Source organism: Gadus morhua, chromosome 4, assembly GCF_902167405.1.
Source record: "Gadus morhua chromosome 4, gadMor3.0, whole genome shotgun sequence".
Classification (NCBI taxonomy): Eukaryota; Metazoa; Chordata; class Actinopteri; order Gadiformes; family Gadidae; genus Gadus; species Gadus morhua.
In genome coordinates this window covers 13396633-13411974 of record NC_044051.1, presented here as the reverse complement: position 1 = coordinate 13411974, position 15342 = coordinate 13396633, and the positions used below count along the sequence as shown (strand labels likewise).

Genomic DNA, 15342 nt, shown 5'->3' with positions numbered 1-15342 from the left:
CTACACTTCATCCTATTTAAACACCCCCTCTGTTTGTATCACAAATCACACCCTGCATATGTCCTTACCAATTGTCAGGTCCTTATGTGAGTCAACTTTTATTTATTTTAATTACTATTGAGAATAGACCTTTTACCTCTAGACCTACTGCGGTCTGTGTCTCAAAGAAGATGGTAACTTCTCACAGCACTCCATCGCTTAATTATTTCCCTTCTGCCAAAGGCTCATACAGGATGGGGAGGCATAGTCTGTCTGTTTACATTGTCGGATATCAAAGACGCCCATCTCTGCATGTTCAATGGAACCGTCATCCCCTGATGTTTGTGTTCCCTTACACCACAGCCGAGTAGCCAAGTTGAGTTCATGTCATGCTACCCTTGCGATTTCCCCGAGTGAACTCTTGTTTATGTCTGGGCGGACACGATTTGTTGTTGCCCCATCAGCCCGTTTAGAAGAGACATTAGCCTGCCCCTGCCATCTCTGCTCTGTGTCTCCACCTTCAATTACTGTCTCCAACTTCCATTAATGTCTGCTGGTAAAAAAAGGAGAAGATTGAAACCGAAGCAAAGGCGAGGCTGAGAAAGCTTTAACTCACTGAGAGACGGAGAGAGAGGGGCTGCCTGTATGTACTCACAGCTGTTTCAGATGGGCCGATGTCTCTCGTTTGACGCGTCATGATCACGTCAAGGTGGCAATTCAGCCCGGCCAAGTGCCCAGATGAGTGTCCTCAAACGGCCCCTGAGCCCTTTGGCTGCCGTTGACGCTTATCACGGATATGATTTAGGTTGAGCTATCTGTTAGCGTGTTACACCAAACGCCTCGTGCGATTTTCATTCACGGTGTCTAAAAAGTGTCTGCCGTCGGTGTTAATATTGTCCCACCTTTTGCGCTTCTCTCCTTCCAGAGCGAGTCGGCTGAGACCGCAGAGGATAATGAAGCAAAGGAGGCAATTGTTACTAAAGGTAAGACTTTTAAGTGATCAAACTTTTTATGATGAGTTCCAGAGAAGGAGACGTGTGCTGTTTTCGGCGCCGTTTATTTTTTGATAACGGAATGAATAAAGTCGGCAGTCGATATTCAAGGGTCAAATCGTGTGGTGCATTTATAGTGTGCAACTTCACCATTTAAAATGTTTCTCTTTGTCTCTCTTCCACCCCCTCCTGTCTTCGTCTTCTCGTTGCCATGGTAGCCGCGTTCGCCCCGATCTGTTTTGCCATCAGGGCCAAAGACAACGACATGCTGCCCCTGGAGAAGAACCGGGTCCGTCTGGACGACGACTCGGACGAGGACAAGGTCTGGCCGTCGTTCCACGCTCACATCCAGGGGTTCCTTGTGGAGACCGGTGCAGTGGCACTGGCCTCCGGAGTCGCTGCTCACAGTGCTCTCGAGAACCGCTCATCCGAATACCCTCACACTCGACGCGGCCCTTCTTGGGACCCGAGCAGTACACCCGCCAAGTGGGAGGTTGATCAGGTGGACGGTTGTCGAGAAACTCGAAGGACAGGCATACAGTCCTTACATAGAGGCCCCTCTAGTTATAGAGATATTGATGGAATAACTGGATTTAAAAAACTCATGTTGTAGGAGTATGAAAGCCTTAGTTCAATATATTATTTTTATTATTATTTTAATATTCCGCCTTTTTATCACTTATTAAAGGAATATGTTTATTCTACATCACAAATCTCTCCCTTTATTTTAGGACTATTATTGTTAATTCTCGACTGGCGAACCTAAAAAACAAGCACACTGAAACCCTTTCAAACATCCATCAGCCTCATGTGAACAACAAACCAAAGTAGTGACAGTAGGCAGTCAAAGACGGGGCACGACGATGATGGTGGAGTCATGGATCTGTGTAGCCTGGCTATTGCCAGACCAAGCTCAATCGTAGATTGCACGTTGGTCTGTGGAAGCTGCCGTTATTTTCTTCAGCACAAGAGGCATGATCAGTGGGCCTAGTTCAAATTACTCTGTACGCAATTGGCTGCTTGCCGTCGCTTCCCTGTCGTCATTGTGTTAAAACAGCTAATTGCGTGCCAGGAGGAAAAGCCAGCTTGGTGATTGGCTCCCGCAAAAACGCATCGGAAGCAGAAAGAAATGTATTGCTCTTCTCCAGACCCTTCTGTAGGGCGAACTCAAATCCCCGGCAGAATAGGCGGGGCTACCCAGTCTGGGATCTGCGTGGAGTGACCCCCGGTCTGCCTCCCTGTGTGTGTGTGTGTGTGTGTGTGTGTGTGTGTGTGTGTGTGTGTGTGTGTGTGTGTGTGTGTGTGTGTGTGTGTGTGTGTGTGTGTGTGTGTGTGTGTGTGTGTGTGTGTGTGTGTAGCTGCTGGAGGAGCAGTGTGCGGCGGTGTTGATGGCCCGGCCCGATCTGGCTGACAAGGAGGTCGCGGGGCCGGGGGCCACACTGGAGGAGAAGAGGCCCGCTCTGACCCCGGAGGAGCTGGAGGCCAAGCAAGGTAAGGGAGCTCATCCACCACAGCCCTGCTTAACGGTAAACAAGGTGAACCGCAAACAAGATGGCCCCCTAATGGTTTGGGCCCATTATTAATGTGTTAGTGAGAGTGGGGAAAGGATGGGGAGGGTGTTTGGGTGAGGCGTTGCTCACGCTCACTCTGTCTCTCTCTCTGTTTCTATTTCTCCTTTCTTTTTTCCATCTTTCTATCTTCCATCCTCTCTCTTTGCCTGCCTGTCTCTCTCTATTTCTTTTCTTTCTTCTTTCTCTCTCGCTCTCGCTCTCTCTCGCTCTCTCTCTCTCTCGCTCTCGGTGTCTGTGTCTGTGTCTGTCTGTGTGCGCGCGCGCCTCTTAACTTAAACAATAATTTAAATACATATAAACGAACACTCAATCCCCACCTAAGTCCACCGAGAGTTTCTCAGGCTATGTGAGACCAGTTAGCGTGGAGGGAGGGAAATGAAAGAGAAAAACACAGGCTCTGCTGGTTTTTCCTTGCTTTCTCATTTTTTGCGGACACCGACAACGGGGACCAGCACTAGAGGAAAGGCATCACTCTATTTGGCAGGCCATGATTTTCCAACTGTTCCATAAAAAGCATTTCTATGGTACATTTGACAAGTACAAAGTTGAAAAATCAATTTTTCATACTGAATGAATAACCCTGTCTATTCCTTTAGGCCTCAATCTTTTTCTTTTCTGTAATAATGCTTGTGCAACATGTGTGGTTATACATGTGTCTCTGTGTTTGGCGTAGCCGTCATTCCGATGCATGTCCTTCATACTTCTAATTCGGTCATACTATATATATTAATCTTATTATCTTAATAATTTTTATATATCAAGTAGTCTCTCTCCGTCTCTATGTCTTCTGATCATATCCAGTCCCTCTGATGTTCCTCTGCCATTCTGTGTGGCTGAACCAAGCACAAATCCATCTTTCTCCTCTGGCCATCACACTCTTTTACCCCTGTGTGATTGACAGCGGGTCAGCCCCAACCCTCTGCTGCTGTGTCTGTGCGGCTCGTCACATCCTGGCCTCGTTTCACGTGGCGTGCTGCAGATAGCTCCCCACACATACACCACCACCTTCTAATCAAGTTATTGGCATCCGCGAAGCCGCCCTGCTGATGGGCACTTAGTGCACAAAGACGTCCCTCTGACTGAGTCAAGACCTCCGATACAGCTGTCCATCAGACTCCCTCCCCCCTCTCCCAACATCCAAAGGGTGATGGACACCCTCCAGGGTGGGGAATCTAACAGAGGCATGATCCTATTGGGAAACCTGCTGGTAACATATTTTGTTGGCCGGTGTTTGGAGTGTTAAAACTTGAGCTGCAGTCGCCGTGAGTGAGCTGTGAGAGGTGGAAGCATGGGAACAGCCCGCGCAGTTCATGAAGTGGGCCCATCGCAGCGGCTTTAAACTCCACTTTGGAACGTTGTGCTGTCAGCTGAGCTTCCCACCGTCTCTCTGAGTTTGGGGGAGGTTTGGGTTTTGAGATTGTTGAACATAGAATGGCAGTGTGAAAATAGCGATGGTACTGTGTAATTACACATGTATTAAGCGATGTAACAACCTGTAACAGTACGTCCTTAATAATATAATGACATGATAGAACAGCTAACTAGGGCTGTACGGTATAAACGGTATAGAAAGCACACCGGTGTGAATTTGTGCTACGGTATGGATGTTGACGTTACTGTGTGTACGGTAGACAGTGTTGTGTGTGTGTATGACGTGTTTCACATTAATACATTAATAGAACCCTACTATGGAACTCACTTTTCTCATATTCCTAATCTTAAGCCGTAACTGTATGGTTGTTACATAATGAGAGTATGTCGTGAAGTATTGTTTCATTGCTTAGTACATGGTACTCATCTGGGTAAATTGTAACCCAATGAAGACAATTAATGGTTTTCAAAGATGTTCATTAATGGGCTCATGTCGTAGAATGGGATTTAATTGGCTTTTTTCTTTATCCCTTTTATTTTTTTCAATGTTATCTCTGGCTAGGTAATGCACTATAAATGTCCTCTGCAGGGTGGGATATAAATAAACGTGCCTTGCCTTGGCAATGATCAAGACGTTTGGAGCGGTTAAACTTTTTTTTTTTCCATGAAAAAGCACAGCATGTAGGTAGGAGGGTATATGGTGCGGGACAGTCTCTCAGCAGCGGCTGATGTAGTGCAGGAAAAACAGACTTGTATATCTCTGAATATAATTAGTCTGCAGCACCTTGGTTTTTCCGACACGCGTAGGAAGGAACACGAGAGGTGGCCCGGTAGCGGTCTTTCATAAATCTAGACCCGTGCTTTAAGAGCAAGCTGCCGGGAGTGAAACGTCCATCCCGGCCATGTCACCTCACTGTATTTAATGTATTTTCCCCCCCTTCTCCTCCCTCTCTATATATTCGTTTTATATTGCCATATGACAGGCTGTGCATGCGTGATTAACACAGACTCGGCCCTGCTTGCTTGCTTTGCAGTCCCGACGACTCCTGTGAAAAAGGATAAGTAGCTCAAAGTAAGGGGTGTGGGGGTGCTTTGGCTTGTCCAGGTCAGGGCCCGTTTGCCTGGCTCCCTTAGTGGCCACCTTACAGGGTGGGCAGGAACTGAATGCGGATTTCCTCATTCAATTCCCCCCCGAGGCAGCTAGCATGTAGCAATGTGGCCGCAAGGTTAACAAGGCCCATTGAAACCCGCATCGCTCACCGCTGATGGACAACTGGACAAGAATGCACTGCGGCGGCTAATGAAGAGCTCTGCTAATTGGCTTGACGTTGCCATTCGAAAGCAGAGCGGATGTCACTCAGCGGGCAGGGCACACGGGCGGCAACGCATCGGCCGGTCGATCACTGACAGCTGCGTGCTAATATGTCATGATGGACCATGGTGTGGGTGGAAGGGTGCAGGATCACACACACTGTTCAAATCGCCAGAGGCTCATCCGTCTCGCTCACCTCTCTCTCTCTCTCTCTCTCTCTCCCGCTCTCCCTCTCTCCTTTTCTACCTCTTGCTCTCCTTCTCTTGCTGTAGCTAACTCCCACACTCTCTCTCTGCTTATTTCTGCTCTCCTTTTTCTATCGCTCCCTCCCACACTCTCTCTATCCTCTCCTCCCTCTCTCTTGCTATCACTCACTCCCACACTCGCTCTCTCTCTCTCTCTCTCTCCCTCTCCTCTGCTGTCTCGATTTTGCTCTCCTTCTCACATTCTTTCTCTTACTATCGCTCTCTCCCACACTCTATCTCTTTACCGCTCTCTTGCGCTGCTTCTCTATATGCTGTGTCGCTCACTCCCACACATACTCTCGCTCCTCCCATACTTTCTTTTAGTCTTTCTTTTCCTCAATTGCACCTCTCTCTCGCTCTTTTCTCTGCTCTTTTATCTCTCTCTGCTCTTTTCTCCCTCTGTCTGTCTGTCTGTCTGTCTGTCTGTCTGTCTGTCTGTCTGTCTGTCTGTCTGTCTGTCTGTCTGTCTGTCTGTCTGTCTGTCTGTCTGTCTGTCTGTCTGTCTGTCTGTCTGTCTGTCTCTCTCTCTCTCTCTCTCTCTCTCTCTCTCTCTCTCTCTCTCTCTCTCTCTCTCTCTTTCTCTCTTTCTCCCCCCCCCCCCTCTCTCTCGCTCTTTTCTCTGCTCCTTTATCTCTCTCTCTGCTCTTTTCTCTCTCTCTCTCTCTCTCTCTCTCTCTCTCTCTCTCTCTCTCTCTCTCTCTCTCTCTCTCTCTCTCTCTCTCTCTCTCTCTCTCTCTCTCTCTCTCTCTCTCTCTCTCTCTCTCTCTCTCTCTCTCCCCCCCACAAATACCAGTGCAATGATTCAACAAATCCATCATTGCCACCGGTTGTATTGATGCTCTTTAACACAATTTGTGTCTAATCAGTTTCTGTTCTTTTGGGGTAAATAATATGAATGAATCTTTCTGTCGAGTCAGGTTGGCCCACATTCAACAAGTCATTAAACGATAAGCTTGAAGATAGATGAAACCGTAGAACCTGTTTATCGCTATGGTTACATTGACTAACCAATTCAACTGCTTCTGGATTCCTCCACCAGTGTACGCCACTGTGTTGTCCAGCAGCAATCTACACAGCCCCCTGATTAGCAAGAAGTTAACCTAATGTGATTGAAAGGCATTGCTGTGTTCAGTTATCGTGTCTCAGGTGTGTGCTCTAGGCAGTAGATATGACCGGCCAACGCTTACGCGTGAGGAGAATGTATCTCTCCCATCTCAGACGTCCACATTGAGCCATCCATCTTTGAAGGCTTTCCTCAGCAGAGATTGTCGGACATAATCATGACGCATGAGCATGCGTGAGCAAGCATATCTTGTCTTGTACATAAGCAGTCCATGCTTGGTTTGATTCTTGTTTCAGCGTTGGCGAACCACCGGCAGCAACGCTAGAACATCTTTGATGACTTTGATTTGATTCATGTCTGCGGCCTGTGTGTACCTATAAACTAACAATGAAAATACTCCTACGGCTGTTTAAATAAATACAAACGCTTTGGTTTGCGCCGCGTGTTGTCAAAGGTAACAAACCCACAAGTGCTTTCCGAACAGATTTATTCTGATGTGATGGAACTCTGTTTAGAATTGCAGTAGCACACGCAGAAACCGCTTATGTTGACTCCAAAGGGATGGATGTGACACACAGACCGGTGGTCTGTGGTTGCATAACTTTAAACGTGGATGTTCACCGGCACAAAAACAACGTTCAATCCAGTGTTGTGTTTCTGGGGGAATTTTCTGTGACCGTCGTAGCATCCTCATTTCTGAGTGAGAAGGCAATAGTGTATCGCAGCTGCCCAGTCGCCTTTTTAGATTACGGATCTGAAATTATTCGTGTTATTGAATTATTGAGAAATTATAATGGTTCTCAACAATCAATGTCAGGTGGATAGCAGCCTGCCGCCCGCTGGCGGACTGGTATGTGCTGGCACACGACAGGACCAGCGACCCTCGTCGGGAAGTGTAAGGCTAATTTCAGTGTGCAGAAATACTCAAATTCCGGAACAGAGCTTTCCAATTATACACTGCCCTCTGCTGATGGTCCAATTTTTTTCGGTGTTTCATCAAAAACATAATTGTCCATGCGTGACATTTAAGTGTCTTTTAAATGAAGTATCAAAATCCAATTTGCAGAAATGTCATCTTTCTATTGGCGTTGGCAGCAGCTGAATGCCTTGCTTTATCATGCGAACAGAAAAACTCTTCCACCTCATATATATATTTTTTTTTTTCCTCCAACATATCTCCTCTTCTCACTGCTTCATCTCTCCTTCGCTCTCTCCTCAGTCCATTCCCTTCCACCCCTTGTCCAATGTAGGCTTTATTCTTTTTTTAACCCCTTTCATCTTTCTAACGTGGAGGCCCTGCGGTGTCTCCCACGTACCATTCAGAAACCCCCTCCACGCCTCCTATCTTCATCCTAGAAACCCCTCCACGCCTCCTATCTTCATCCTTTTTTTTTTTTTTAAACAATCGCTTAGATCTTTCCTTCCGTCCGCCTGAACCACCTGATAGTAGTTCTCGGTTGAATCCCTTTCTCCTTGGCCGTGTACCTCCAACCTTCTCACTTCCAACATCTCCCCCTAGGTCATGTTTCAATCTCAGTACAATCCTCTGTCCGTCGGTCCGTCTGTCTCAGTCTCTTTCTCTTTGAAAGATGAATGAAGTTAGCCCTGACTCCCAGCTGGGCCTCACTGGCTCCCTCACAAATCCCCTCCCGTCCATCAGCTGCACAATACTAGTATTTAGACCCCGACAAATAGAACACAAACTTCCATCCACGTCAATCTAAACAAACTCAGTCCTGACCAGCGTCTCTCAGACACTGTCAGACCCACCAACAAAGGAAAGGCCTTACCAGTCAGGCCAGAATCTGTGTTTGTGCCTGGGCCAGGCTCAAACATTGTTCACATCGTGATGGGGTTTGGCGTAATGTATAGTTTCCCAACATTTTCGATATAGGACGCCCTTTGCGCCCTGAGTTCATGCAGCGCGGAGCATAACAAGGAAGTTCTGATGTTGCTCAGCCGTCAGGGGGGCAAACCATTCCAAATGATGGGCAAAATTGAGGTATATTTTAATTTCTAGGATTAGTTAATTCTCCGAGCTCTGTGAATATTGTCCAAATACATTGCAAGAATAGGTGGCTAGTTTGTCTCCTAGCAACCAATGTATATTTTTGCCGCGGAGAGCTTCGACGCAGACTCCTTCCTGTGTGTCTCCCCGTCACTGATCCTCTGTGTGATTTCTCCCCCCTCCCCCCCTCCCTCCAGCCAAGCTGAAGCTTGAGGACCGGCTGGCGGCGGCGGCGCGAGAGAAGCTAGCCCAGGCCAGCAAGGAGTCCAAGGAGAAGCAGCTGCAGGCGGAGAGGAAGAGGAAGGCCGCCCTGTTTCTCCAGACGCTGCGGGCGCCAGGCTCCGGGGAGCCAGAGGCAAAGCGGGCGGAGCTGGACCCCGTGACCCCCAGACAGGTGGGTGGACCCGACCGAGCTTGGTTGCAAAGATCCTGGGTTATTCTAGCCCTGAGAGGAAAGGGTGTCGGACCTCCTGCCCAATGGCACTGGGTGTGAGGCAACTTCCAACACCTACCTCTAGGCATCCTCGAGATGCCTGCTCCTTAAGGATATTTATCGGAAATCACAAAGTAACTTGAGGAAAACCTGTCTTCCAAATGGTTGAATAGTAATGGTTGAAACCAAGGGTTTAACCTGTTCCATTTTGTATTTGTTTGATTGTGCAATTTTTTTTTCTGATCGCTGTGCTTTTTCTGTGATGTGTGGGCGTGTGCACAGTGTTTTCTTTTAAGCATCAAAACGATGATCAACCCATCCTCTTCATCAGATGACTTGATTTGGAAGAAAGTCTTGGGGGGGATACGAGACCCCCGCCCTCAAGAGTTTTCACGTGAACTTGAATTATAACGAGTTGACCTGAACAATGATAAGAGCCTTGCAGGTGAAGCAGCATGAAAGACAGCTGGGCTAATCAGTCGGCAATAATGTGTTTCTCGCTTTTTTGGCGGTAAAAATGCTCATCTACAGTAGTTCCAATTTGCCTAAACAAAGATAAGCCACTTAATGCCCCAAACTCTTTCCTTAACGAGGCCCCTTAGCCTTGACTCGGTCGCATCAATCCTCTCCAACGTCTCCATCACGCCACGAGCAGACGGCCCCGATACATTGTCAGTTGGTTCTTTTTTCCTGTCTTTTTGGGCGAAATAATAACCAGTTTCGTCTGGAATCAGCCCATATAGCCTTCAGGTGCCAAACAGCAGCGACTGAAGCAGGAACCCCATTAACCTCAGCCCCTGCGTGGCTTGTCCTTGACTGACGACCACAGGCTTTTTGTACTTCCTGCACATCACTCCCACAGCCTCTCCACCGGTCTGAAGGCGCCCAGGTCATTCTGCTCATGTATTTTTCGAGTTACCCTTTTAATGAACAGGCTGGAAAGGCCATGGCTGCGTTCTTCTTCAGCGCCATCAAGACAGGAGCATATGGTTCAGTGCGATGTGAATACCGGCGCAGTGTATCTAACCCTTACTTAGGTCATTAAGTGCATGAATTAAGAACATAATTACTTTGCAGATAATGTATATGCAAAGGCACCTGATTGATTGCGATCTAAGGCTAAATGTTTCTCTTGTGCGTAAACAGTTGCTTGAAGTGCACAATTAAAAATAACTTGGTTGTAATTTGCAGGTAGGCCAAGCGCATATAAACACTATCGGCCAAACCTGAGAATAAACTCTTTCTTAGGTCTATGAGACCAAGGCTCTCTGTGAAATAAATAGATAATAATATATTTCTAGATATAATATATATCAAAATGTCAATGATTATCATGCTTGTGTCAAAGTTGAAGGCCTTCTTCAGAGGCAAGGCAAGGTAACTTTATTTATATAGCACTTGTCATACACGAGGCAGACTCAACCTCACAAAGAAATGAGTTTGAAAAAGTCAAAGAAAACAAAGGCAAGGTAAAGTAAAGTCAAGATGGAAGACTGTTTTTAACCCCCCTCTGTCAGCATGGCGGCCGAGCTGAAGCGGTGTGTTTCCTTCCTCTTCAACCCTCGATGTCTATTCAGCCTTTTCATTAGTGGCTACTGTAGTTATTCCAAGTAGTAAACTCAAGGGGAAAGAAGCGGAGCCTTCGGAAATATTTCCCTTTGGGGTCCACCGTGTTTAAACACTTTGTCTGACCTCCCCAGGGTTGTTTCTGCTGACAGTACCTATATGGGCTCTTCCACCGTAAAACGAACGGCAAAGAATGATGACTTGAATCTTTGGTTCAAGGTAACTTTGATAACGATGATAATAAACTATATTGATTCCATAATATTCAGCACGCAGCTTGGTCCGCACATTAAAGAGGGAGAGTTGGTTGGAAGGGAGGCAACGGAGGCAACGGAAGTGGATGAAAGAGAAACATAGTGGCAAATGGGAGTTAAAAGCAGGCCCCTTTTGTCTCTTTTTTTCGGGATTGCCTGTTTACCAAACAGTGCAGACTTTTTTGGGGGGACTGAAAGTAGTTTGTAGGATTGGGCATTTGGCCTAAGAATTAAGTCGAGTTTTCAACCTTATGGACAATTTCCGATTCAAACCTAGATTTTTTCGGTAATTCTCTAAACAAAGGTCTGAGAGGGAGATAGGCTTCCCAGACAATTACAGTATAGCACTGCGGTGTGTGTGGAACCATTCATTTGATGTCTGCTTCCGATTAAGCCCGAACATAACAACGTTACTAAGAAAAGTCACAAAGATGCCGGGAGTCGTGACACATATTTTTTAAAAGGGTTCGGATCCCAGCCTAAACAGCGAGTTCAGTTGCTGTTAAGGCCAAAACAAGTCTGCGGAGTCTAAAACTTTCATAAAATGTTTTTTTCGGTTCGGCCATTTCACAAACACTAGGAAAGAGTCGTTCATACTTTAGTCTGAAAAAACCGCCCAGCCCTAGTTGTTTGCAAAATAAACAACTTCCAATTTACATGACATGTCTGGAATGAGAAGGGCTGTGTTTAGAGATATCAACATTGGTATTAATAACCCTCTGACTTTGGCTGGTGGAAGCAATGGCCCTGTCAGCACTCAGTTGCCTCCCTTACCCAGGACTCAGACTGCCTAATGCCTCACCATCTCTCTCCGTACAGCCAGCCTCATGAGACTCATCAGTTGCACGTCCTCCGTTTTCCCAGGCGTGACCTCCCAGCAAGGGCGAGTTGGGAATGGCGTTTTGGAATGGAGCCGTCTCGTCATAAAAAACGGATGGAATGGAGCCAGTGTCATGCGTTTACGGCAATCAAATATTGTCTGTGACATGTCACCTTTTCCGTCGAGGAAAAATCTGTTGGCTGAGATTGGAATGTAATGTCCATAAATGTTTAGCTGTAGTTTTAAGCAACTGTTCCTGCTTATAGTAAAGTATTTTAAACGCCATACTCCACTAACGTTTATAGTATATGTATGCAGTCATCGTTTGGTTTTTGTTGAGAACATAGTGCATCAAGTATTATGTCTTATCTGGATAAGACCTTATGGTACGATGCTCAAAGTGACTCCATGAAGTTGATGTGGATGTGGGCCAGTTAACCAAGTGTGCAAAGGTTCCATGATATGGGACTTTTAAAATCCTTAAAATGCCTCAGAAGTAACAATAACCCATACCTTTTATCATCCAATATCACATTCTTTCCGGTCAGAAAACAGGCTGTGCGTGGTTTGCTAGTGTACGAATGTTGCAGTGCCAGAGATTTATTCTCCTATTTTCAGTGATCAAACTTGAATTCCCAACAGAATTCCTGGATATCTCGCCTCTAAATTATTTTATAGATGGAAGTTATTTTTATATATTTTTCCAGTGTTTCCTCGTCGTGTTGTTCCTCTCCTGTGCGTATATACCTCCCACACTCTAAGGCTAAAAGTTGGAGAGTTAAAGTCTCCTGATGAATGTCTTGCCAGACTCCGTTGTGCTAGCACGTAGATCCCTCAAAACCATCCGAAAAACGCAATGGCAACGAATGCCTAGCGTTTCAGATAACTGACATCTAACTCCTACCCCAACCCCCGAGTTTTCCGGGTCCTAGCAGCTGAACGGCTCCCTCTCTTGGTAAAGGCCCTGTTTCCCCCTCTGTCTTAGTTGTCTTTGCTACGCTGAAACGTTCAATGATTTTAAAATGCACGGCTTGGCTACCTGCCAGGCTTCCAGAGAGATCTTTCACAGCTCAATCTCACACGATTCAGAGAGCTGTCAGATGTGTATACTTGGAAATCCTTCTTTCATTTCTTTCTTTTTTATATAAATTTACATATTTTCTCCAGAACCTAGGCATCTCTCGCTCTGGGGTGTTAGACTGGGATATTGCCAGAGGCAACAGTTACAAACACTTTTGTTTTGTTTACTGTGTACCAGTGGTGGTCTGAGTGTGGTCCCTATCGTGTGCCACAACTATTCCCAGTGGTTAACCCAATCCCCCACTTCCATCTTCGCTGGGCTGTGTTGTGTATGGTCGAGGCGGTTGACTGTGTGTTAGGAATTGTTCCCATGTCTTCCCTAAACCAATGAAAATGAGCTTCCACATAAGCAAGCCATTGACCTTTTTGCCTGGAAATAACAACTCCTTAATGGGGACCTTTTTTTTTATACAGCAGGGAGAAGGACAAACATCATTCTCAAAGGAATATAACATTTTCATCACACTGGTTACTTTTCATTTCATTTACAACCCGACTGATATTGGATGTTACGGGCCATTAGCAATCATTAAAAGTGTTATTCAATTTAGAATATCACCTGTGCTCTAATCCCTAGCCTACCTGTTAGTACCTCTTTTCCCCTTCAATGTCCCATAACACCCCTTTAGTGCTGAACTCGCCTTATCTAAGGCACTGTGGACACGTCTTAGGATGACTTGATTAGGAACAATGATATTGCATGTTCTAAAAGCCGCGTCTCAATGCTCGGTGAATGCATGTTTTGTTCGGACGTTCATTTAATTGCCTCCACTGCAAGAGGCGTGCTTTGACTAGGCTTGTATTCTGGGTGCAGTGTGTTTGTAATGATTTATGGGCTGTTTGTCAGTGCACCTAACTGAATCAGGGGGGCTGCCAGACATGCGTTCCGTCTTCACAAAGAGGGAGAAAGCCAAGCACATTCTGTGTCTCAAGGTAGTCACTTTGAATGCTCTTTGAGATTATCACACTGAAGAAGACGTTTAAACAATTAAACCTGAACGTAACATGTATTGAGGCCATTTGTTTTGGATGTCGCCCTAGACTGGAACGCCAACTGGATTCTGTGAGAGAAGGAAAAAACAAGTGAAAATCTGCCCGAGCTGGTCAACCGGGCTAACTAGCTGTGTCTAAACAAATCTACCTGTAAGCAAGGTGTCAACCAGCTGAAAGGAATGCGAAAGGCTTTTGATTATGGTTGATTTTTGAAGGCCAATAAAAGCTTGGTCCAACCATGCCCGAGAAAGCATTTTTCAAATCGTCAAATGCAAGAGATGGGATAAACTCTTGTGTGCTTCGTTGTTGTTTTTTGCCTCGGACATTTGACACCAGGCTACTCTACTGTTTAAGCGTCAAGCTCATTCTTGGGAGAGGCTTTAACCAGGGTAAGACTGCTGATGTGTGCTGCTGATGTCGTGTTGGCGAGAACAGCGATTCTGCTCCGCTTGTATAAACCCTTGCTGTTTTCCCCCGGACCTCATAGTTTCCTTTGTGAGGAGAACGATGTGTAAGCTGGTGTAACCTGTCAGATGTAAACATAATGTGCGGAATAAGCAGCGCGGGCCGTACGCCACCTCTCCCGCTTTTCAACGCTTCAGCACGCGGCATTGATCATTCGAAGGCTGCAACTTTGTTAGAGCGTGTTGGCTTGACTTGACTACAACGGGAGTGACGGGTGGCCTGTTGCCTCTCGTCAGGAGGTCTCCCTGCAGGGATTTGGGTTAACCACACGTGAGTGCCACTCACGGTTGACACAACAACGGGCGGTCTTGGCTTACAACATCACAAACTAGTATTTTGTTTTAAGTTTTCTAATCTTAGTTTAACAATCCAAGCTTGTTCCCCATGCCAGCCGTGAAAGAAGTACGCCACTCTTCACCGCCGATGCCGTCATTAAAGCTGCCGCTATATGCTGTACACGCCATCATCCAACTAAGTGGCGGAAAAAATCGAAACGGTGATGAAACGGATGCTGTGCTTTGAAACTAAGCCGGTATCACCGCTGCAATCTCCACATGCATAAATATACACATGCCCCACACCAAATGGGGCAGCTGACTAATGGTGGGGAGGAGACGACGAAACATGCAGACGAGGTTTGACGTGTGAACGCTGAGCGATATGCACAGGGGACGTCTGTGTTATCCCAGGCCGCGATGATTCCCGACGGCAGCAGGCGGCTTCACACTTGCGCAACGTAAGCCTGCGTGTTCCGCCTGATTCTTTGTTGCGTGCCCGGCGTCTTTCCTCTTTGAATCATCCGATGTGGGTTAAGGATGATGTATACCAGAAATGTAAGCCCCCTGGGCCCGGGACCGCCTGCCGCCTGCCGCTGCAGCTGCTGCTGCTCCCGCTCGCTCTGCATCTGACTCACTTTCCTTTTGAGGAACTGCAACCGCTCGGCACTCGCTCTGTCATTTACAAATAGAACACGCCCGCGTTGAATAAGACAAGAGCCCTGATTTTAATCTTTAGGGTAGAAACAAGATGCTTTGTAGGTTGAATGTTTGTTCCCTCCATGAAGTGTTAACGCTTGCGGGGGAATGTGAAGTACGCCGTAAGGTCTGCTGTACATATATGGTTATAGACGCGTATGCTTTCAGTGGCTCTTTGAGACCTGCCCTGGGGTAACCCCATTGCGGCACCTGTAA

The 15342-nt window shown here is 46.6% G+C and overlaps 1 protein-coding gene across 3 annotated transcripts in view; it reads left to right on the top strand.

Annotated features, from left to right (window-relative positions):
* Positions 1–15342, top strand: part of sfswap (splicing factor SWAP) — a 69016-nt gene that overhangs the window by 32415 nt on the left and 21259 nt on the right. For all 3 annotated transcript variants that reach the window (XM_030355121.1, XM_030355120.1, XM_030355122.1), the window contains exons 11-14: positions 905–962; positions 1190–1293; positions 2330–2462; positions 8739–8935. In XM_030355121.1, the coding sequence (XP_030210981.1) occupies positions 905–962; positions 1190–1293; positions 2330–2462; positions 8739–8935 (492 nt within the window). The remainder of the gene's footprint in view (positions 1–904; positions 963–1189; positions 1294–2329; positions 2463–8738; positions 8936–15342) is intronic.